We start from the raw sequence: 20,668 nt of genomic DNA, 5'->3' as shown, positions 1-20,668 counted from the left end.
GGGAGAATATTATGTAAGAGGTGGGTTTTTTCCCTAAATATACATGGTTCTTTCAGGATTTATGGTCTGGCGTGCTATGAACTCCCTCTGACTTGTAGCTCAAAGGCTGGGAGATAAGTGCTGGGTTTGCCATCTCCTGTCTTGTCATAGTATAGTCTGCTATTCACAGCTGCACTGTGAATTGGGTTGGGAACTTAGTTTTAAAAAGGTTGGATTTATTTGCAGGTTTTTGTTTTAAGCCAGAATTGGCTCTCCCAATTCCCTTCACATTGCAATTATTCTGCTGGGAATATTTGTCTTTACGATGAATTTTTTGGGTGTCACCTCTGCTTAAAAATAGGCAAAGTTTAATCAACTTCCACTGTAAATTTCTGTTGAATAAGGAAAATAAGACAAGATTGGAGCATTTCTCTGTGTTTTGTGCAACACTTTTGTGTTGTGGCCTATTGTCTCAACCCTTAGGGATCCTTTTCCTCAATAAAGGAAACTGTTCCCTTCCCACACCTCAAATGTAAAATCCAGGTAAAATCCATGTAGCTTGAGATGGCAGCCCTCAGTCACCACTGGGATTGTGAATATTTGCTTAAAGGCAAGATGAGTTCACACACTACTGACTCATTTGTTCAGTTTATTGACTGGCATTTGGGAGAAAACCCCTTTTTTGGTCTGAATGGAGTTGATTTGTACCTTGGGCTTACAAGTAGTGTGAAAACAGATCATTGAAATGACTGTAAAACAATAGATGTGTTTGGAATGAAAACAGGTTGTTCTGGAGACCTGAAGAAACTGGACAGTTTTGTGTGTACCAGGTGCTTTGGGGGGTTTCTTTTGGGCTTTTTTTCATTTGTTTGTAGAGAAACAAGTTGTTGAAGTGATACAAATGTCTTTATGTTGTTATTTTACTTTTCCTTATTTAACCTGAGGACTATTGTGTATCTTATGAAACTCAGCAGTGGTTAGAAAGAAGCTAAGATCTTTTTTTTGTTTTGTGTTTTTCCTCCTTAAAATTTGACAGTGTGTGGTTAATACGGTATCGCAGATAGAAGAAATAGATACAGAAGTGGTTGTTAAGTAAGTATGCAGCCAGACTTTTTTTTTTTTTTTTGGTGGTGGGTGGGGATAGGATGTTTTTTAGCATAGATAAACTTGCTGTTCTAATTTTTGCTTAAATTTCCCTATAATTAAGGATTATCCTCCTTCTCTTTCATCTTCAACCTCTGCTTCTGTCTGCTTCTGTGTGGATGCTGTGCTCCCCTTCTCATTCAGATTCTGATGTTACCTTAAAATTACTTTAAAATAAATACTAAAATTCTGTGACTCTCGCTACGTGAAACGTATATCTCTTAAATATTTATCCACTTGAAAGCATTCCCTGTTGTTATAATCTGGGATTTTATATTAAGACGTGTCAGTAGTTTCAGTTTGTCCTGCATGATGGAGAACAGGAGCTACCCAGAGAGGAGACCAGACAGCTTCACTCTTAGAAATGGTCCGTCAGGAACCTCAGAAAGCCCAGCAAAGGCAAATGCCATGGCAGAGATGGAGATGGAGCCAGGCTCCTGTCAGAGATGTGCAGGGGAAGGTTGGGGCAGTGGGTGCAAGATGAAAGATGAGAAAGGCCAGAAAAATCTGTTCCCTAGGAGGATGGTCAAACACTGGGACAGGGGCCCAGAGAAGTATGTTCTGGGACATGGTCAAGCTTTAAGGGGCAGGGCCCAGAACAACCCAATCTAGTTGGACCCCCCTTGAGCAGGGCTTGGCCAAGGGGGCTCCAGAGGCCCCAGGCTCCAGAGGCCCCTGCCAACTTCTGGTTTTTTCCATGGCTTTATGATTCACTTGACTCAGCAAAGTGTTACCCCAAGATAATAAAAATAGTCCAGCTGATAAAGCAAAGTGAGTGGCAGAATCTACATGGGATTCATATCCAGATTGGGAAAAGACTGGGCACAGGGTCATTTTTAAACATTGAATATTTGGTCACTATTCTCCAGTGTTTACTCTTCTGCTGTTGGGTCCTAACTGTATTACAGGGTTTAACTTTTGTTCTGTCAATGACTTTTCTGCCCTTTGCCACAAACAGCTGACTTGTACTTTAATAGCAGAAGTGGTCTCATTGCAATGCCACAAAATGAGCTTAACAACACAGCTTTTGTAACACAAAATATTTTCATTTAAATTTTTGTAATTTTTTTTTCCTCCCATGTGATTTGTGAAAATGTTATTAACCCCCATCCCTTGTTGGTAACACATAATTTATGCCAGGGAAAAGAACATTATGCCCAGGAAAAAAACTAAATGGTAAATGTGAAGCTTTCGTTCTTTTATAGTATTCTCATTTTATATCTCTCCTTTCCCATTCCACTTACATGGCTGTTGTTCAGGTAATGTCTGTTGTTCTGCCAGATAGAAGTCTACATAGTTTTCCCTATATTTACAATTCAAGTTAGAGCATGTGATTTTTTTTCTTTATGTGCCAGTAGGCATCATGGCCAGCAAACAGTAACGGTTTGCTGAATACTGCTCTTTTTTCAGGCTTGCAGACCAGATGAGGATGATGAATTTTCCTCAGTGGTTTGATTTACTGAAGGATATTTTTTCTAAATTCACGATCTTCCTCAAGAGAATAAAGGTAAGACATTTATTTACAAAGAGCTTCACATAGTTCAGGCATGAAAGGGAATGAAGTTCCATTTGAAGTCTTAAGGTGTTGGTTTTTCTTATAGAGTTCAAACTTCTGATTGAAAGGAGGAGATGTGAATATTGGCATCCAGGGCAAAAATGATTAGTGCTAACAAAGGGAGCGGTGGCAAAGAGATAATACCTCTTTTTGCATGATTACATCTATTTTAGGCTGCTAGGGATTAGGACAGAACTTTTGTATGTGTTAGATTGGTGAAAGAAACCTCATTCTCAGAAACATCTGATACTGGTTCCCATCAGATGGATGGGTCTGTCTCCGAATACTAATTACAGAATAGAAAATAAAGCCAGGATTTACTTTATTTTGTGGGTAAAAGAAAATCTCTTCCTAGCACGAGCTCGTGGCACAGGGTTTTATTTTGGGTTTTTTTTTTTTGGTAATAAAAGTTATATTTTATTCTAGGCAACGTTAAATATTATCCGTAGCGTGGTTTTCTTGGTTCTAGACAAGAACCAAAAAAACAGAGACCTGGAGGACACCTTACAAAAGAACTCTGCCAAGGAGAGCTCGGTGGACACCGAAGTGGCTTATCTGACCCACGAGGGCATGTTCATCAGCGACGCGTTCGGCGAAGGGGAGCTCCCGGCCGGAGCGGCTGACACTACCTCTCAAAGGAACACCTCCCCAAACAGTGAGCCCTGCAGCAGCGACTCGGTCTCTGAACCCGAGTGCACGACCGATTCCTCATCCAGCAAGGAGCAAACATCCTCTTCTGTTACTCCAGGAGGAGTAGAGATGATGTAAGTGAGCGCGGTGCCCATCTCCGCTTTGCAGCAATGGTAGGGACGAGATGTGAGGGGCAGGCAGTTGTTTCTAATCATACAGTACAAAAATTAACTTTGGAGCAATGTGCCTTTTAGGTAAGTGTAGTGGACTTCAACCATTGCCCCTAGAGGCTGCCATCAGAGTGCACTGCTTCCAGCTCACCTTTTTTTCGTTTATTTGCCTTGTTTTCACCTCTATGTATAGTGGTACAGGGACTGTCACTTGTTACACAAAAGAGCCCCTTCTCCATCAGCTCTTCTGGGGAGGCCACTTGTGTAGAGAGCAGAAGAGATATGAGTGCAGCCTGCATGAAAGACAGGTTGTCATGCCTTTAGCAGGCAAAATTGTCTCTACTCCCTGTCCATGCTCCCTATGGCAGTTTTTTCTGGGTTTTTCTTGTTTGTCTTTTTTTTTTAAACTGACTTCATGGAATACACCTTGATAAATTCTAGAGAAAAATCTCCTGTTTGATATTAACTTATTGACTTGCATACTTAAATAAATAAACCCATCTCAGTGCTTTGGTTCCATAGGCAGTGCTGCCCTGAGGTGCTCCAGACTCCAGAGGTGTAACCTTTTGGCATCCTTTTGTGAATCCCTTATGGTGGAAGAGAAGTGAAAAGGGAAGAAGAGTCCAAGGTTACAGGGAAGAGCAGGGAAAGAGAAAGGGGTTGGATCCAAACCAGTCTGGAGCACTTTGCCAAGTGTGCTAAAAATACACCACTCAACTACAGCTCTTGAGGAGCAAAGTTGTTTCTGAAGCTGGTTGCATAACTTCATTCTAAAATGAAGTTGCTTTATCCCTCTTCTATTTTTTATTGCACCTTCGCTCTGTGTTTGGAGCAGGCTAATAAAAATACACAGAACAGTGTTAGCCCAGTTGCTGCTCTGTAGTGTATTGAGTTTTCTCTCTCCTCTCACTCTGTATTTAGACCATTCACAGCAATTAGAATGTGGATTCAAAAAAAAAAAAAAGATGTGCAGTTATGCATTTCCTTGCTACAGGGACTGACATGACATTGACAGCAGCTGAGAAGATCCCATCTGTACAAAGTGACTTTAGTGATTAACTGACTGCCTGCATCTGACAGTTGCTGCAAGGCTCTTTCCTCCTTCAACCTGTGTGCAGAAATACAGGTTTTTTCTATAAACTGATGCTCAGCTACTGGTTCTATCATTTATAGGATCGGTGAAGACATGAAGCTGACTGACCTGGAGCTGGTCAGGCTGGCAAACAATATTCAAGAGTTACTTTATAACGCCTCCGATATCTGCCATGATCGTTCAGTCAAGTTCCTCATGGCAAGAGCAAAGGTAAGGAGCGTGGGTCAGACTGCTGGTGGTGTCTCATGCTTAGTGGGAGTTTGCTCCCAGGGTTCTGAAATGACACTCACAATGGGAGTATGGTAACTGCGATCTACCTTGTCTGTCCCATATAGGGTTAAATGATGTGCTTCTTAAAATACTAGTAACCCTCAGGCATGCTGACCAGTTATTTCTTTACATCTCTGATTTTTTTTGTGGTGTTGTGTCTCCTTACAATGGTTTTCTTTGCATACAGGATGGCTTCCTAGAGAAGCTGAATTCCAACGAGTTTGTTACTCTCTCTCGCTTGATGGAAGGCTTTATCGTAGATACTGAGCAGATCTGTGGCAGGAAGAGCATGTCCTTGCGAGGAGCACTTCAGAGTCAGGCCAACAGATTTGTGAATAGATTTCATGAGGAGAGAAAGACAAAACTAAGGTATTTCTGGGTCGAAGATCTTTGTTGTTCTTCCATGAATGATTTTGTCAATTGTATGCCAGCCAAACACAATCTTTTGTTGCCTAGAGCTCTAGTAAGCCTGTTATACTTAAGGGGGTGAAAAAAAAGTATTAAAACCCGATTATTTCCAAGTGGTTTAGACTTTTACTTGTTTTCGTCACTTAATTTCTTCAAACTGTATTGTTCTACATTACCTAAATAAGGACAGTAACGGCTACAGAAAGTACACAAGGCTAACATTGAAGAGCAGCATTGCTTTGTCTCAGAAGTTTAAGAATAATTCACTCTCAACTGTTTTCTAAAAACAAAAACACAAACAAACAAAAAAAAAAGAGAGAGAGAAAACTAAACCACTTGGGGAACAGCCTTGCCAGTTACATACATCAAGTCTATTTGCTCTCATCCATCAAAAGCTGTAAAATTTCAAGTATTTGCACATTACTTCATGGACAATGATCTCATAAAGACCTTTATTGCCTAGTGTTGTTTTTGGTCCCTATGACAAATTGAATGAACAAATTGTGAGATCTCTAGACCAACACAGTGTTGTTGTGTTTTGCTGCTGCCCGTTGTTGGACACCTCCTTCTGATGAAGATGACTAGCATAGTGTTCTGGGCCAGTGGCTTTTTAAAAATTGTTGTAGTTTTGATTCCACAGCGTTAGAAGTAGGAGAAGCATCTCAATACAAGACTTTTCTTTCTCAGCCTTCTCTCTTTTGTGTTTATAACCAGCCTGCTTTTGGACAATGAGCGCTGGAAGCAAGCTGAAGTTCCTGCCGAGTTTCAGGACCTTGTCGATTCGGTGTCAGATGGCAGAATTTCTCTCCCTGAAAAAAAACCAGCAGGTGTGTGTCTTGCAGTCCTACTGTGAAATGAATTTATTATCAGCAAATTCTGCTAGTGACCGCTGATGGACATATTCTGATGTCACTCTTGATCTGCGTTTGCTCTCTGTCTTCTGGGGGCATCAGAAGGAAATTGATAGCTATTTTCTTTATTATTTGTCTCTTACCGCTCTCAAAACTTCTTGTGCTGACCTTGAAAAATGATTTATTTATTTCTTGAAAACACTCAGAAGTGTTAGCACAGGGAGTGAACTGCCTTTTTATACAAGTATTCCCAGTGTAGAGGCTTACAGTCTTTGCACAAACTCGGTCTTTTCCGAGAACAAACCACTGAAGAATTGCCGGGGACTGAGGAGCACGTGCATGTGCTCAGCCCCCCTTGTGTGAAACAAAGCTTACTCCTTCCCACTACTTCAGCTGCCAGTTCCAATGAAAGGCAGCATGCCGTGTGGCTGCTCATGGAAGGGAAAACTCACGTTCATTCAATTATTTACCTTGCCACAGAAACCTCAGTTGACCTCAGAGAAGTCACTTTTTCTCCTCGTGCCCCATTTCCCCGTGTGCGCAATGGGAATACTTAATGTGTTCTTACCTCGTGGGGAAACTCGTCCAATATCGCAGTGAGGGATGTGTGTGAATACCTAGAAGAGGAAGAAAACAAACAGAGAAGGGGAGAAAAACGGCCATAGATTAGAAGAAAGAAAATACAGTGTTGTCTTGGTAGAGAAACCCTTCCAAAAGGAATATAAAAAAGCAGATGCAGAGAATGTATTAGTAATAATCACTCCAATTATGGAACACAACACTAAGATACCTTTGTCCAACCACTGCTCTTAAAATAACCTCTTGCAGCTTCCTTCAGGCAGATAATTTAGCCTGAAAAACTGCATCAGTAAGAGCTTCTGTGAAGCCTGAAGAAGTGATTTGAAGCTAAAATATTAATATACACAGCAAATCACTTGAGAATGTATACTAGAAAACGTAGTGAATTTTTCTGCTTCTTCTATTTGTAACCTGTTGTACTTGGGGTTTTTAAGACCATAATTACTGTGGGACACTGGAATTTTTGACCTAAAATCACAGCAGATAATAACGTCACTTTATGGGTTGTAATAATTATGATGGGTGATCAAGTATCTAATTAATATTGTAAAAAAGAGCAGTGCTCCAAAGAATGACTGTGGGTTTTTTCAAACCTTAATAGGTGAACATTGTGTTTTTATGAATAGCATTTTTTGCCCTTGTTTTTTGGTTCAACTCATTCCTTTTCCTGTCTTGCTAAAATGTCTAGCTACCGAAGAAAGAAAGCCAGCTGAATTCCTTATTGTTGAAGGACAAAAATATGCAACAGTTGGGTAAGATGCACACTTTTCTCTTAGCAGTGGGTTAGTTGGCAAGAACTTCTGAGTAGAACTGTGATGAATGTTAACAGGTTTAGCAATCTGATTTAAATTGAAAATCCCTCTCCTTTCACAGTCTAGCTTCTCTTTAGTTCCCAAACAGTTATAAAAGCTCTTCTGTACATTAAAATGCTGATTTTCCTCTGAATGACCAGGCTGAAATTTATCATTTTATTTGAATGGGTTTTTTCCATTATTTCATAAAAACACATAATTGTGAAAATACATGTTTGTCTTTGTAGCACACTGTTATTTCTTATGCAATCTAGGTACCTCTGGCAAAAATCATAGGCTCCTGGAATAGTTTGGGATGGAAGGGACTTTTAAAGGTCATCTAGCCCACCTTTCCTGCAATAAGCAGGGACACCTTCCACTAGACCAGGTTGTTCAGAGCCCTGTCCAGCCTGACCTTGAACGTTCCAGGGATGGGGTCACCCTCAGGGCAGCCCCTGCCAGTGTTTCACCACCCTCACTGTAAAACATTCCATCCTTATATCTAGTCTGAATCTACCCTCCTTTGCTTTAAAACTATTACTCCTTGTCCTGTCACCACAGGACCTATGAAGGAGTTTGTCCCCATCGTTCCTATAAGCCCACTTTAAGTACTGAAAAGCTGCAGTAAAGTCTCCCTGGAGCCCTCTTTTCTCCAGCACCAAAATACACGAGTCCACAACTGAAAAATTGCTTGTCTTACTCAGAAGGAGAAATGGGCCATCTCAGAAGCTGCATACACTGTTTCTTGGCATCCCGGTTGCTTGGAATTGGAAAGTAGTTTCTTAGAGCTGGTTATGTCAAAGGCATTTTAAAATATACGATACATAGTTCTTTCATTTAAAAGCATGCTGTGTTTCCAAGGACTGTGAGGCTTAAGCATTAAATATGCATGAAAGTGTTTCTGGGGAGGGAGTAAAACCTGGAAGATCTCACTCCCCAGAGTCCTCACATCAATTTACCCATACTTAAAAGTTGTGATGTGCAGAATGTCTTGGACCAGCTGTCATTTTATGAGTTGCTTCATGATGATGCATCGTTGTTCAACTAGAAGCAGAAGCTGATGGCTGAGAACTTCTGTGCCAGCCAACTGATATCACTGCAAAAGAGCATTTCAGGTCATGTAGGAGCATTGCTTTAAAGGATAAAATTTTCCTAATGTATGATGTGTTTGGTGATCCATCTCTGCTCATCTGAAACTTGTTACATTTAGCTCTGTGAAGCAATTGTGAGCCTCATGGTACAAATATTTGTTTCAGTTCTACACACTTTTACATACAGTTTCATTGTATTTAATCAAATAAGAGGCATTCATCAAAAATTCCTTGATGTTCACAGAGCATTCTTCAGGTGTGTATTTTCAGCTTTACTGCCTGAAGGAAGAAAGGCGTTTAACTCTTTGAAATGTTATAATATCTACTCTGAACATTTGATCCCACCTCTGTTTTCCTGCCTTCTGTGTATTTAAATTCAAAGAAGCATGCCTGCTCTATGTGGAGCCTTCGTAATTCCATCCAGTAGCTCTCCAAATTCTCCAGTGCCTGCTGGCTTCAGGGGAAATTACAGGTGTTGAGCATCTTTGAATATTTGGTGCTATTTCTTCCCAGCTGCTCTCTCTGTTTGTGACTCCTTAGAATTCATTACATATTTTTTCAGAGATTTTTCTGTAATATACTTTTTTTCTACACACACCCCTTTTGGAATGAGTATTCATTATAAGTATCTTTCTGTATACCTTCTTTTGTAGTTTACTTCAACTTCACATCAGTTAGTGGGTTTATTCAATGCTATAATCTCTAGCACTGGGTAGCTTTCTATCAACATGACTGGCCTGTGTTTGATTTTTTTCAATATCTTTTGTGCCTGAGGTGACATATTTGGCTGTTTCCTCTCTTGTAGGACAGTATTGCTGCTAATAAGGATAATCCTTGAGTACTGCCAGTGTGTGGATAACATTCCTTCCATCGCCACTGACATGCTGACCCGCCTGTCTGACTTACTGAAGGTACAACTCCAGAGGCACCACCTGTGCTGAGCAGGGGCAGCCAGGGTGGACAAATGTCTTACTCTGCATAATGCTCCTGTGTTTTTATGATTTCATATAAATTATCTAGAAATCATTGTGTTTTCTACTGTGCCATAAGAAAGCCTTTTAAGTCAAAGGCATTAAAGACGCAATTAATTGTGGGAATTAACTCTGGGAGGGCTGTCTTTCCTCTTGGTCACCTGGAATGTTGGAAGTCCCATCTAGCAGTATTTGTCACAGCTGCCTGTCCATCTACACCAGCCACCCAGGCTGGGTGTAGGATTAATGCTGCTGAAGAAAAAGCCAGTTGATCCCAGATGCCACAGAAATATATCTTTTTTGAGGAAGGAAAACAAGTCCCTTGTTTTTTACAAGTCAGTAGAGTTTTATAGTCAGTAGAAGCATGAAAAATAATATGGGATGAAGCTTCTGTTATAAAATGTAAAGATGATAAAACACCAGGACCTCTTTTTCATTTATTTCTCACTAGAGAAGGGGAAAGCTGGTAAAGCCCAGATACTGCTAGGTAATATTTGTAAACAACAATAACAGGAGCACATTAATGCACCTTAGAACTGTCATGTGTGTGTATATATATATATATATATATACACACATAATATATATACCTGTATAGGCTCCAAAGCCTAGCAGTTAATTTATGTCAAGACTTTCATTTGTGCCTTTGCCCACAAAGGTTATATCAAGTATTAAGAGTTCTGAACATGAACATAATCAATAAAAGATAAACCGATTCTACTCTCCAAAAGTATATTTTACTTTTGTAGGTGCCAGGGAAAGGGAAACACACTCTGGGAGATGGACCTTTCAATAATTTTCTTGTTGGTAGTTCTCATTTGAATAACCAGATGCAGGAATACTCCTCCCTGCAGTTGTCATTCGGATGCATCCACAAACCTTCCCCTTTAAAAGCACTATCCAAGCAAGATCAGTGTGTTTGGGCCTGCCCCTCTTCACCTCTCCTTCTCCAGCTCAGAAATTGCATCACCTTTCACAGGCAGGTGGAATAGCAGCAGATACCTCAAACTTGGCAAGATTTACCTCTCTGTTTTACTTCCCTGTCCTTACCTTATCTTATAGCTCTGCCATTTGTGCTTTACTTCTTTGTATTCAAACATCATGTGTAGTTTAATTATTGTACTTCCTATCTGTCAGCAAGGTGCCATCAATTGGAGAAATGTCAAGAACAACCAGCAGAAACAAAAGCTGGTTTATTACACTTTGAACAAAATAGAGCCACTCAAGGTGTCCTGGCAGGTCAGAGCTACCAACCCGTGAGGGTAGCAGGAGCTGGACTTTGTTGTGGTGGAAAATGGAAAGGGTTTCATTTCAAGGTAATGAAATTCCAGGCAGTTTTGAACTGTGGCTGCAACCTGAGTGAAGTGCCCATAGTGAGTGAAAATCTGGATTGTTTAGATGGTGCAGACAAGAGAAGGCTCATGGCCACGTGCTGGGCACAGAAATGCTTTCCTCCCAGCAGGCACAAGGAGGGGGTGTTGCTCTTTTGCTGGTTCAGACCTGCTGCTTCCTCGCTGCTCTGTCTGCAACAGGTGATCTGAGCACAGCACAGAACCCACAGGAGGCAGGGGAGAGTATGTGTGTCCATCGTCCCTTACAGACCAAGTGTTTAATGGTCTGCCTCACAGTTAACACTAACCTGAGCTCAGTATTTCAGAGGAGCTTAGGCTGTGTGAGATACATCTGTCTTCAGCTCAGTGGTTCTGCTTCGAAAGTCCACCCAGAGGTGTAAGGAAAGGTCTTGCTTTTCTGGAGGAGGAGATGAAGTGAATGTCAGATGGTTTCAGACCCTGACCTCTGTCTGAGGGCAGGGTAGGTTATGCCTCTCTCAGGTCAGGGGCCTCATGCAGCTCTGGTTCAGTTGTGGTATGAGGTCTGGGTTGCTTTTCTGGCCCTGGATACACCACTGGCAGCTCAGAGCTGGGGGTGTGGGGTTCATGGTGTGTCCTCTGTGGGCCTGCATTTTGTGACTGACTCCAGGCAATAGCCAGAAAAATTATTTCTTCTTTTTACCCAAGGAGCGTTTAAAATGTTGTGTTTGTTCCTCTGTTCTCATGAAGCAAGACCTGTGAAGCAGGATTGTAACCCCCCCTTCCCCCAAAAAGGAGGGCTGTGTGAGGGAAATCCTCTGTGTTGCAGACACAAGCTGCAGGGCAACCTTGTCACAATTTCTTCTGAATCTTCAGTTATACAAGAAGGGGTCAGCTCTGTGTAAGTTTTGCCTCCCAGTTTCCAGCCCAGTGTCAACAAACAAACATGTTTAAATGCGAGCCCTGGGACTTCTGCTCTCCATTCAGTGCAGGAACTGGGGACAACAATGGCTCTTCCACTGCATCACCTGGGCCAGTCTGGAATATCTGGTGTCTCAAACTGGGTGATGAAGCAGAATTCCAATATAAGACAGAAGATGCTGACGGCAACTGTCTTACTGTCCAGAGACCTTGCTGGCCTAATAGAGTGTTTTACACATCTACTGAAGAAAATCAGCAAGCTCCTTACCCTTTGCCCCATCCAAGGTCCTGGTCTGAGAAATCTGTTTTATAGATTTGTAATACGAGGTTGTTCTTGTGCACGACTTTCAAAGGGAGGCTGAACGTGGTGAGTCTGCAGCAAGTCTGTCTTGCTGCTTTCTTTCACCCTGAGAGAAGCCTCACCTAAAGATCTCTTAGAGAAGCACAAACTAGTCCTTGAATTGAAATCACTGGGTATCAGTGTTTTTAAAAGCAGTATTTCTGCTTCCCATTGCTGAAGCACTGCCTTGAGTGCTTCACCATAAGCTGAGTCAAAAACCACTGGGCAAGTGACTACTGAGAGTGGTAAAAAAGTTCCTTTTGTCTTACTAATAGTCATGGACTCCTCTGGAGTAAGGAATATGTGAAACTCTGAAACTGGCCTTCATAATAATTCTTTTATCCTGCAAATTTCTGATGATGGTGTTTCTAAACTGTGGTTATGTATAGTTGATAAAGAGTCAGCATGCATTTTCACTGTCTTTTTCTTTCTCACAGTATTTCAACTCTAAAAGTTGCCAACTAGTGCTTGGAGCTGGTGCATTACAAGTTGTTGGTTTGAAAACAATCACTACAAAAAACCTAGGTATGGATTTCTAAATTTAAAAGGTCAAAGCTTGTTCTTCTGCCTGTTAAACCAAAATGCAAAAAAACCCTAAACATTTATGATGTTATGTTTGAGTTTTGGTGCCGTGCATGGACACAGAGGGTGATAAGACCTTGCTGGTCACCTGTCTGGGCTGCTTTGGCTGCTCAGAAGGCCTGGGAGAACTGGGTGCCCTGTTCCACGCTGCAGCAGAGTCTTGACACACTATTCCAGACCTCCAGTTTTAAACTTAATTTCTCCTGAAATTAAGAGCCTTTGACTGATGGGTTAAAGCAGGTGTCTGAACTTATAGTTCCTATGTTTCAGGGTGTCCTAATTACCAGTCTGCCTTTCCTTTTTGGAAAGGGAACAACTCGAGGAGAATGAGTTGAGAGGCTGCCCCCCAAGGGGCTGTGGGCGACAGCTGGGTCAGGTTTTTGCTGCAGAACACTTGGCCAGGGTGGTGACCATGACACAGTGTGTCCTCCTACTGGCTCAGGCCTTGTTGGACTCAGGATAAGCTCAGTTTTGGGGATCCTGTTGGCACTGCAGCAGGAGCAGGTTCAGGGCATGTCAGCACTGGCAGGGCAGGGTGTTTCTGTACACCACTGCAGAAGAAACATTGATGCCTTGAGAATGTGGTTCCTGAGGTTAGGTGGGTGATGAGTCAGGTCTTCTGAGATCTCTCCAATGTCTTTGTGTGCTCAGGGCTCAAAATGTCAAGTAAACACTTAAAGCCTCCGGGAAAATTAGTTCCTTATCCCGTATCTTTCCGAAGCTGGGTGTGAATAGCCGGGTACCAGTCTGGGGTCTTCACTGGGTGGGGGTTCCCAGTGGAAACAAACAGACTAACAAAGAATTGATAAATTGTCTCAGATCTATTATTTATGTTAAAGGAGATACAGTCCATACAAAATTACTTCCTGTGCAATAATTACACTGTTTTTCTTTCTGAATTTACAGCGCTTTCTTCACGTTGCCTACAGCTCATTGTACACTACATTCCCATTATCAGGGCTCATTTTGAAGCTCGACTGCAGCCAAAGCAGTTTAGCATGCTCAGGCATTTTGACCACATTACAAAGGTAATTCTTGTGGCATTTCCTAATTAAACACAAAGTTCTGCTTTTCAACTGTACTCTGAAGAATATGAATGCCATTAGAAAATGAAACCTGCTTTCTTTCCTTACAGGATTATCACGACCACATAGCTGAAATTTCAGCAAAGCTCGTTGCCATAATGGATAGCCTATTTGACAAACTATTATCCAAGGTAATGATTTATGGAAATAATTATATACTCTGGAAATAATTATATACTCTCTAAATTGCAATTGGAAGTCTCACTGTATGCAGCCTAGATGTTTCAAATGGAGTCTTAAACTTATTTAATCAGGACTTGTTTGAACTTCTTTAAACTGTAAGCACAGAAAGCTCTGTGCTGTTCCCATGAACGTATTTTGTGTTAACGTTTGCCACCCGGACATCACTCCCACAAAAAATAAATTTTCCATTGACTCCTTCAGCAGGAACAGAAATGCTTTGGCTGGCACAGATGCTCGTGTGTTCAGGAGCTGAAGTGCTCTCCTACCACTGACAGCTCTTGTCTGCAGCCAGGCTCAGCAAGTCCCATTTCCTGCTCTTTCCAGTGGTGCCTCTTTGGAAGCCGGGAGGGTGGCATTTCTGACAGCTGAGGAAGCACCAAAAAAATGCTGAGGAGGGAGAGTTTTTGGAGGGGAAGGACCAGCCCATTTATTGGGCTGCAGGCCTGGGGACTGGAGGTCTGTGCTCAGCAGTTCCTGCTCTGCAGCAGCATTAGTCGCTGTCCCACGGATTGCTCTTAGTGTATTTTGCTTTTTGAACACTCCTCAGTGGTTCACTCTGGTCCTGGGCTGGATCTGCTCACTGTGACTCGTGTTAGGGTTGGATACACTGAGAGACCTCCCCGGGATGGGACCTCCTGGGCCCACAAATCCGACAGATAAAGTACACGAGCTGTTAAAGCTTATGGTCCTTGGGGAAAAGAAAAAAAAAAAGCTGTTTCATGAGAGAAATAAATTAATTCTTTGGTGACGTTTGACTGATTGGCCTGGGCCAGCCTCTTCCTTGGAGGAGCTCATGAGAAGCACAGGATCACAGGTAGGGGACAGGCTGATAAGGGCTGCAGTGAGGCAGCTGTAACAGGCAGCATTTCTGTCTTCCTTGCTGTTCCTCTTATTTTATGTTGTGCTTTCTCATTTCATCTGTTTCTTTGGTCTATGAAATAGTGTTACCTGAACTTAGGGGAGGCAAAAAAGAAAGCCAAAAGCATTTAAGTTGGGATTCCCTGCCCCTATTGTGTTTACTTTTTTAAAAATGTGTTTATGCTCTTTTCTGAAGACAAAAATGGACTGCTGTTTTTTTGGGGGTTTTATCTCCCATAAAAATAGCTGTCCTGTGAATTAACGTGGCTTTTTGGCCACTTTACCCCATATCTCTTGAGAGTAAAAGACAAATGCAGGTATTTACATCATTGATACCAAACAAGTTAGCCCACAGCTTGGACAGAAGAGCAGTGAATTTTTGTCTGATCCCTCATGCTGTTGACCTCAGCAGGAGATAAAAATGGCCAGCACCTTGGAGGGCTGGAGCTTGGGTTACCTCCTGGGGCTGTTGCTTTTCCCTGTGCCCATGAAGAGTTTGGTCTGGCTGTAGTCATGTAAGAGCCTGCCAGTTCCCTCAGGCCTTACAACATGCTGGGAAGTTGGAAATAATTTCTTGCTTAACTTCCTTGTCTCAAGGCACGATCCTGCCCGCTGGGTGGTTGTCCCTTGGAGCAGTAAGCACTATTTTTCTGCTACTTCTCCTGTCAAAATTAGGTCAGTGGTTTGGCTTTCCCATAAAGATTTTCTCAAAACTCCCCATTTCATTTTCTCCTGTCATGCTCAGATAAGCTTTGTTCTCTTTCACAATTCAGGCCAGCAACCATCTCCTCCAACCTGTTTGTAAATGATGTAGTTGTAATGATTTTGTTCTTCCCTGAATCGTGCAAGGCTCCATGGAGAAGTGTCACCCTTCCAAAGATGACCTGCCAATGTGTCACCTGGGCCTTTGCTGGCACAGCCTCTCCAACTGGAACTGCAGAGCTTGTTTCACTGTTCCTTGGAGAGGATTTCTGTGTTTCTCAAATCCTGTTCAGATCTTCCCTATCCAGAGTGGGGACATAAGAATTTTGTTCCCTTTGTAGCAAATCTCTTGCCATCTGGTGTTTTCTAGTGTCTTGTTTCTTGGATTCCAGGCACTAGGAGAAGGGATGTTTTTCACTTTGCTTTCCAAGGTATTTCTGAAATGCTTTTGTGGGGTTTTTGTTTGGTGGTGTGTTTTTTTATGGCCGGTGATGAGTTTTCAGGAGTTTCCATTTTTGATGGTTTCCTTTCCTTGATTTTTCACAAATTTGGGTGTATGTGATCCCAGAGAAGTAGTTTTCTCTCATGAATTACTTGAGGGGCATATTTCTCAGAGGTAGAAGTGCTTGTCTGTTGTTGAGTCATCCCAGTGTGAAGGAGAGGGCCAGCTCCAGCCACAGGGCCTGCACTGGGGTGGCTGGCACAGAGATTATTCTCTCTGCATCTGTAATTCACAGCTGGCTCAGTTCATGCCCAGTGACCATTTTAATTTGTGGTGTGCTAAATGAACTTTGATTCCTGATGTCATTAGCACAGCAGAGCTTCAGGTGGCTGCTGGCAACTCTCCTATATAAACTATTTTAAAGTGGTAGGAAGGAGTAACTGGTTGTGTGTTTATTTCCAGTACGAAGTGAAAGCTCCTGTTCCTTCAGCATGCTTCAGGAATATCTGCAAGCAAATGGCAAAGATGCATGAAGCTATATATGATCTCCTTCCTGAGGAGCAAACTCAGGTGAATGTTATTTTTGAGCCTCATCTAACACCTCGTTTGCAAATGTACATGAACTCAGTAACAAGAGGGACTTTATGTGTGGAGAGGGGAATTCTTTTTTGAGTGTTTGCGAAACCCACACGTTAAAGGGCTTGGCAGCAGTCATGCAGACAGCTTGGGCTGAGCTGAGGGAAGTGTTTGGATGTGTAGGGAGATGAGACACACAAAAAGAACAGATTTCAGTATTTTGAGCTGCCTTTTTAATGTCTAGAGAGAACAACCTTCAATTCAGGAATTAGTGCTGAAATTCTACACAAATTGCAACACTTTGGGCCTCAAGTACAGCCTTTTCAGAGGCCTTTTTCATGCTCAAAATCAGTGGCTTCCAAAGGTCCCTAAATATATTATGCACCCAAATTGTACCAGATGTCCTTTTCCAGTATTTTGCTGCAGTTTTTGCTACTGCAGAGTTGCAAAGGACAGGAAGGACTAATCCAGTCATTGAATACACCAAGTTGTCATTTCTTTTTCACATTAGATCAAATGGTCCCTTTAAACTGTTTTTCTTATTTTTTTCTTGGAAAAACCACTTTAAGTGGTTCTAGTAAAGGAAAGAGATTTTTTACCTTCTAGCCTTCCTACCAGTTGTTAGATGCTTCAAACAGATAAGAAAAGTTCACCTCCTAAGAACGTGCCACACAAAATTAGTAAGGGAGGGTTTGTTCTGTCCTGTGTGTTACAAATTGTACGTTGGCCAGAAAGATGAGGAGACTGAAGGATCAGCAGAAGGAAAAAAATCACGAGTTGCAAAAGCAAAACCAAAAGTTTTAGTGACTGAAGGTGCTGGCAGTGTCTTTCCTCTCTGGAGGCAGTGATGCAAGCCCAAGGACAGATCCTTACTCTGGTGCTGTGGTTTCTTGTAGATGTTGTTTTTACGAATCAACGCAAGCTACAAGCTCCACCTGAAGAGGCAGCTGGCCCACCTCAACGTGGTCAATGATGGAGGACCTCTAAATGGGTATGTTGGGGCAACTCTTCTTTTTTTCACTGCTCAAATAATCAGGCATTGTCTCCTGCGAGAACGTTGTGGCTGCAGAATGCAGCCACGCTCCGTGTTTTAGTATGTCAGGTCTGGAGCTTTCTTACAGTAAAGGACATGACTTGTGCTGTTCCACAGTAAGTAGGGATGCAATCCACCTGGTAACAGGTTGGGAGGTGGACATTGGTCAGATTGGAAAACTGCTGTAAGTTCCTCAGTTCATGGATTGCTTTTTCCCCCGTTGTGTGACAGCAGCAGCCAGAGTTTAATTCACACGAATTACGTGATTCCTGAAGCAGTTTAGAAATGTGGATGGTGACTCATGGCACTAGCAAAGTAAAAATAGGAAAAAGCAGCATTTCATCTGTGCAGTGGACAGCTGCTCTACAGAAATGGGTTTCACAGCAGAACTAGATTTGAAACAGATTATGCTCACAGAGCTCTTCGCCTTCCCTGCTCCAGCCCAACCCTCCATCCCCAAGCAGGTCAGTGGTACCTCTCCTGAGAGAGGGTGCCTGGCTGTGCCTGATGTCCCCACCTCCCAGGAGAGCCTACAGCCTCTTGCAGGCTGAATTCTGTTGTCAGTTGGATTGTCCCCTGAAATGGTGGGGTTTATAAACATTCTTAATGACCTCAGGGGGGTTATGTGGTGTTTGCAGTGTAGTAAGGGTGAAATTCATCAGCCTACCCACGTGCAAGAAGAGATTGTCTTAGGTTGAAGAAGTCAGAGAAGGAAGTTAATGTTTCAGAGGTCACTGGAGTGAAAGTTTTGTTCCTGTCCATTTTATTCTGGTTTGTCCTGCTTGTGTGTATTCTTCCTTATACTCTGAGAGGGTTTATCTGAAATAGTTCTCTGTACTCGGTGTGTATTCACAAGGTGACACATCCTATTGCCTTTGGTACTTACTAAAGGTATTTGTGGGGTGAGGCCACTGCAGCCCCACTGAAGTGAGAGCACCTGGAGTGTGTTTGGGGTGTTTCACACTCAGATTTCCAGTCCCAAACACTGTGCTGTGCCGTCTTCATCCTGTGCTGTCAGTTTTGTTTGATAACTTGTGGCTGGGTGGATTAAATGAATCCCTTTTTGACAGGAAGGTTGGGGCAAGTGTTTTGGTGGCATGCCAGGCTGTATTTCCCAGCAGGCAGGAGGTCTCAACTGGCCCAGGTCAGTTTCTGTGATGGCAGCAGTCCCTTAACTTCAGACACAGCTCGCTGGGAGCGCATCATTGGGGCTGTTTGAGAACATCCAACACTGGATGTCACTCGCTGCTGTTCCAGCAGACTTCATTGACCGAGTTTTTAACATGGTCTTCTGATCCTCATCCTGTTTTAAACTGCTTGTTTCTGTAGTAATAGCGAAAATCCAGTTCTGTGACTCCTGCTTAAGTTTTTAATATGAAAATACAACTTCTGTTCCTACACCTTGCTAGCTAGAAGCATCATGACCCCTGACGTTTCAACAGTGTCTGAGGGATTTTAATTCTGTATAAACTGTTACAAACAATGTAGCTGTTACTTTTTACATTAACCTTAGAATCATTACCCTCTAAAATACAGAAGTTAATGTTGCAATAATTAATATTCTTAGTTTCAATGGAATTGGGAGTTTAAATCTAGATAAGCCTGGAGATTACAGCAAGAGAATAGAAGTTTTAAATGCCTAATTCCTGCTGAGTTTTCTGAACTCATGATTTGATCTCCCTTCCCTAGAACTAGTTTTATGCCCAGCAGTAATCCTGTTATGGATGATCACTGCTGTAAAATAAACCACAGCCACAGCACTGAGTTTTGAACTGATACTTAAAATATCTAATCCAGGCATAGGATTTGAACGTGTATTGTAGTAATTGTGTGCCAAAGTCCTAAACAAACCCTGGTCTGAGCACTCCAGGTGGATGGGATGGAGTCTGATTCTAATCTTGTCGTGTGTTTCACTGCAGGCTGGTTACTTCAGATGTAGCTTTTTACACTGGAAACCTTCAAGCTCTGAAAGGCCTTAACAACTTAGACCTAAACATGGCTGAAATCTGGGAGAAGAGGTGATAATCCACTGGGAGCAGTCACTGGCTCTGACGACAGACTGACTTTCTTCTAAGCAGCGTGACGACGGTGAGGTGAATACTTAAGCCCAGATTCCAAGAAAGGGCACGATTGATAGTCGGGGGAGCTAGACTCAGAGGGAGCTGCAGGGAGTGATCCTTCCAGTGTCCTTCAGCAAGAAACAAGTGATCAGCTGTCTGTGCAATGTTTTTTCATTCTCTCTGGAAACAGACTCAGGTTTCTTTGGACCAAATCCAAAAGAACACATAGCTGTAACACAGCTGTAGTTGTCTAGAATGCTCTGTATATCTTTATATTAAAAAGATGCTTTGCATTTCTTCTAGTGCAATGAAATTCACATGGTGTCCCACCTTATTTAATGATGGTACAATATAAAAATCTTGCAGTTGGAACTCTGTAGAAAATGTTTTTCTCTATGGAACGATGCTGTTCTAAAATTTATTTTTTTACAGAACTTTATATAAATAAATGTCTTTTGATTGCTCGCATATAGGATTGAGCTTTGTTAGGGAGCAGTCCTTTTTGAGGGGATTTCCAACCTGCCATCTGAAGGCAAGATCTGCTACCAAACAAAAGTTCCCCAAAGCCACTACCTGTGGGACAGAGGAGTGACCTGATCGTTGTTAGCAGTGACAGGGGTTTCTGGGGGAATTGTAAGGTAGCAGAAAGGCTGGTGTGGGGATGGTCACCCTCAGCTGCCCAGCCCTGGGACTGGCATGGCCCCAGGCAGGAGGAAGGACTTGGGACACAAGAAAACAGGGCAGGAAGAAGAGAATTTTAAAGTTTTTAGGCTGCTTATAAAAGGTTGCACCATTAAGGAAGGCGCAACTGAGCTAAACTTATTTGAGAGTTTTTAACACTACCTTCAACAGACTGGAGGCTGCCAGTACTAAGTACAAGTGCCTGTGTATCTCACCTCACCCCTCTTTACCTGACCCCAGTCTGAGTGCCTAACCCTGTGATGATCATGGATGATGGAATGATCTGCTGCATTGTGTGTGTGTGTGTGTGTGTGTGCCTGTGGTTCCCTCAGCCAGGCATGCTCACCTGTCAGCGTAACAGATG

At 42.4% G+C, this 20,668-nt stretch overlaps 1 protein-coding gene across 2 annotated transcripts in view; it reads left to right on the top strand.

Annotated features, from left to right (window-relative positions):
• Nucleotides 1-19,933, top strand: part of VPS54 (VPS54 subunit of GARP complex) — a 45,268-nt gene extending 25,335 nt beyond the window's left edge. For both annotated transcript variants that reach the window (XM_050316650.1, XM_050316649.1), the window contains 14 exons: nt 1,016-1,071; nt 2,533-2,629; nt 3,104-3,441; nt 4,651-4,780; nt 5,028-5,209; nt 5,963-6,075; nt 7,367-7,430; nt 9,366-9,471; nt 12,540-12,627; nt 13,591-13,712; nt 13,820-13,900; nt 16,417-16,524; nt 17,427-17,521; nt 19,483-19,933. In XM_050316650.1, coding sequence (XP_050172607.1) covers nt 1,016-1,071; nt 2,533-2,629; nt 3,104-3,441; nt 4,651-4,780; nt 5,028-5,209; nt 5,963-6,075; nt 7,367-7,430; nt 9,366-9,471; nt 12,540-12,627; nt 13,591-13,712; nt 13,820-13,900; nt 16,417-16,524; nt 17,427-17,521; nt 19,483-19,585 — 1,683 coding nt within the window. In that variant the 3' untranslated portion in view covers nt 19,586-19,933. The remainder of the gene's footprint in view (nt 1-1,015; nt 1,072-2,532; nt 2,630-3,103; nt 3,442-4,650; nt 4,781-5,027; nt 5,210-5,962; nt 6,076-7,366; nt 7,431-9,365; nt 9,472-12,539; nt 12,628-13,590; nt 13,713-13,819; nt 13,901-16,416; nt 16,525-17,426; nt 17,522-19,482) is intronic.
• The last annotated feature ends 735 nt before the right edge of the window (nt 19,934-20,668 follow it).

This window comes from Myiozetetes cayanensis, unplaced genomic scaffold (genome assembly GCF_022539395.1).
Source record: "Myiozetetes cayanensis isolate MyiCay16 unplaced genomic scaffold, myiCay2020 scf2-11, whole genome shotgun sequence".
Classification (NCBI taxonomy): domain Eukaryota; kingdom Metazoa; phylum Chordata; class Aves; order Passeriformes; family Tyrannidae; genus Myiozetetes; species Myiozetetes cayanensis.
This window is presented reverse-complemented; position numbering and strand designations above follow the sequence as displayed.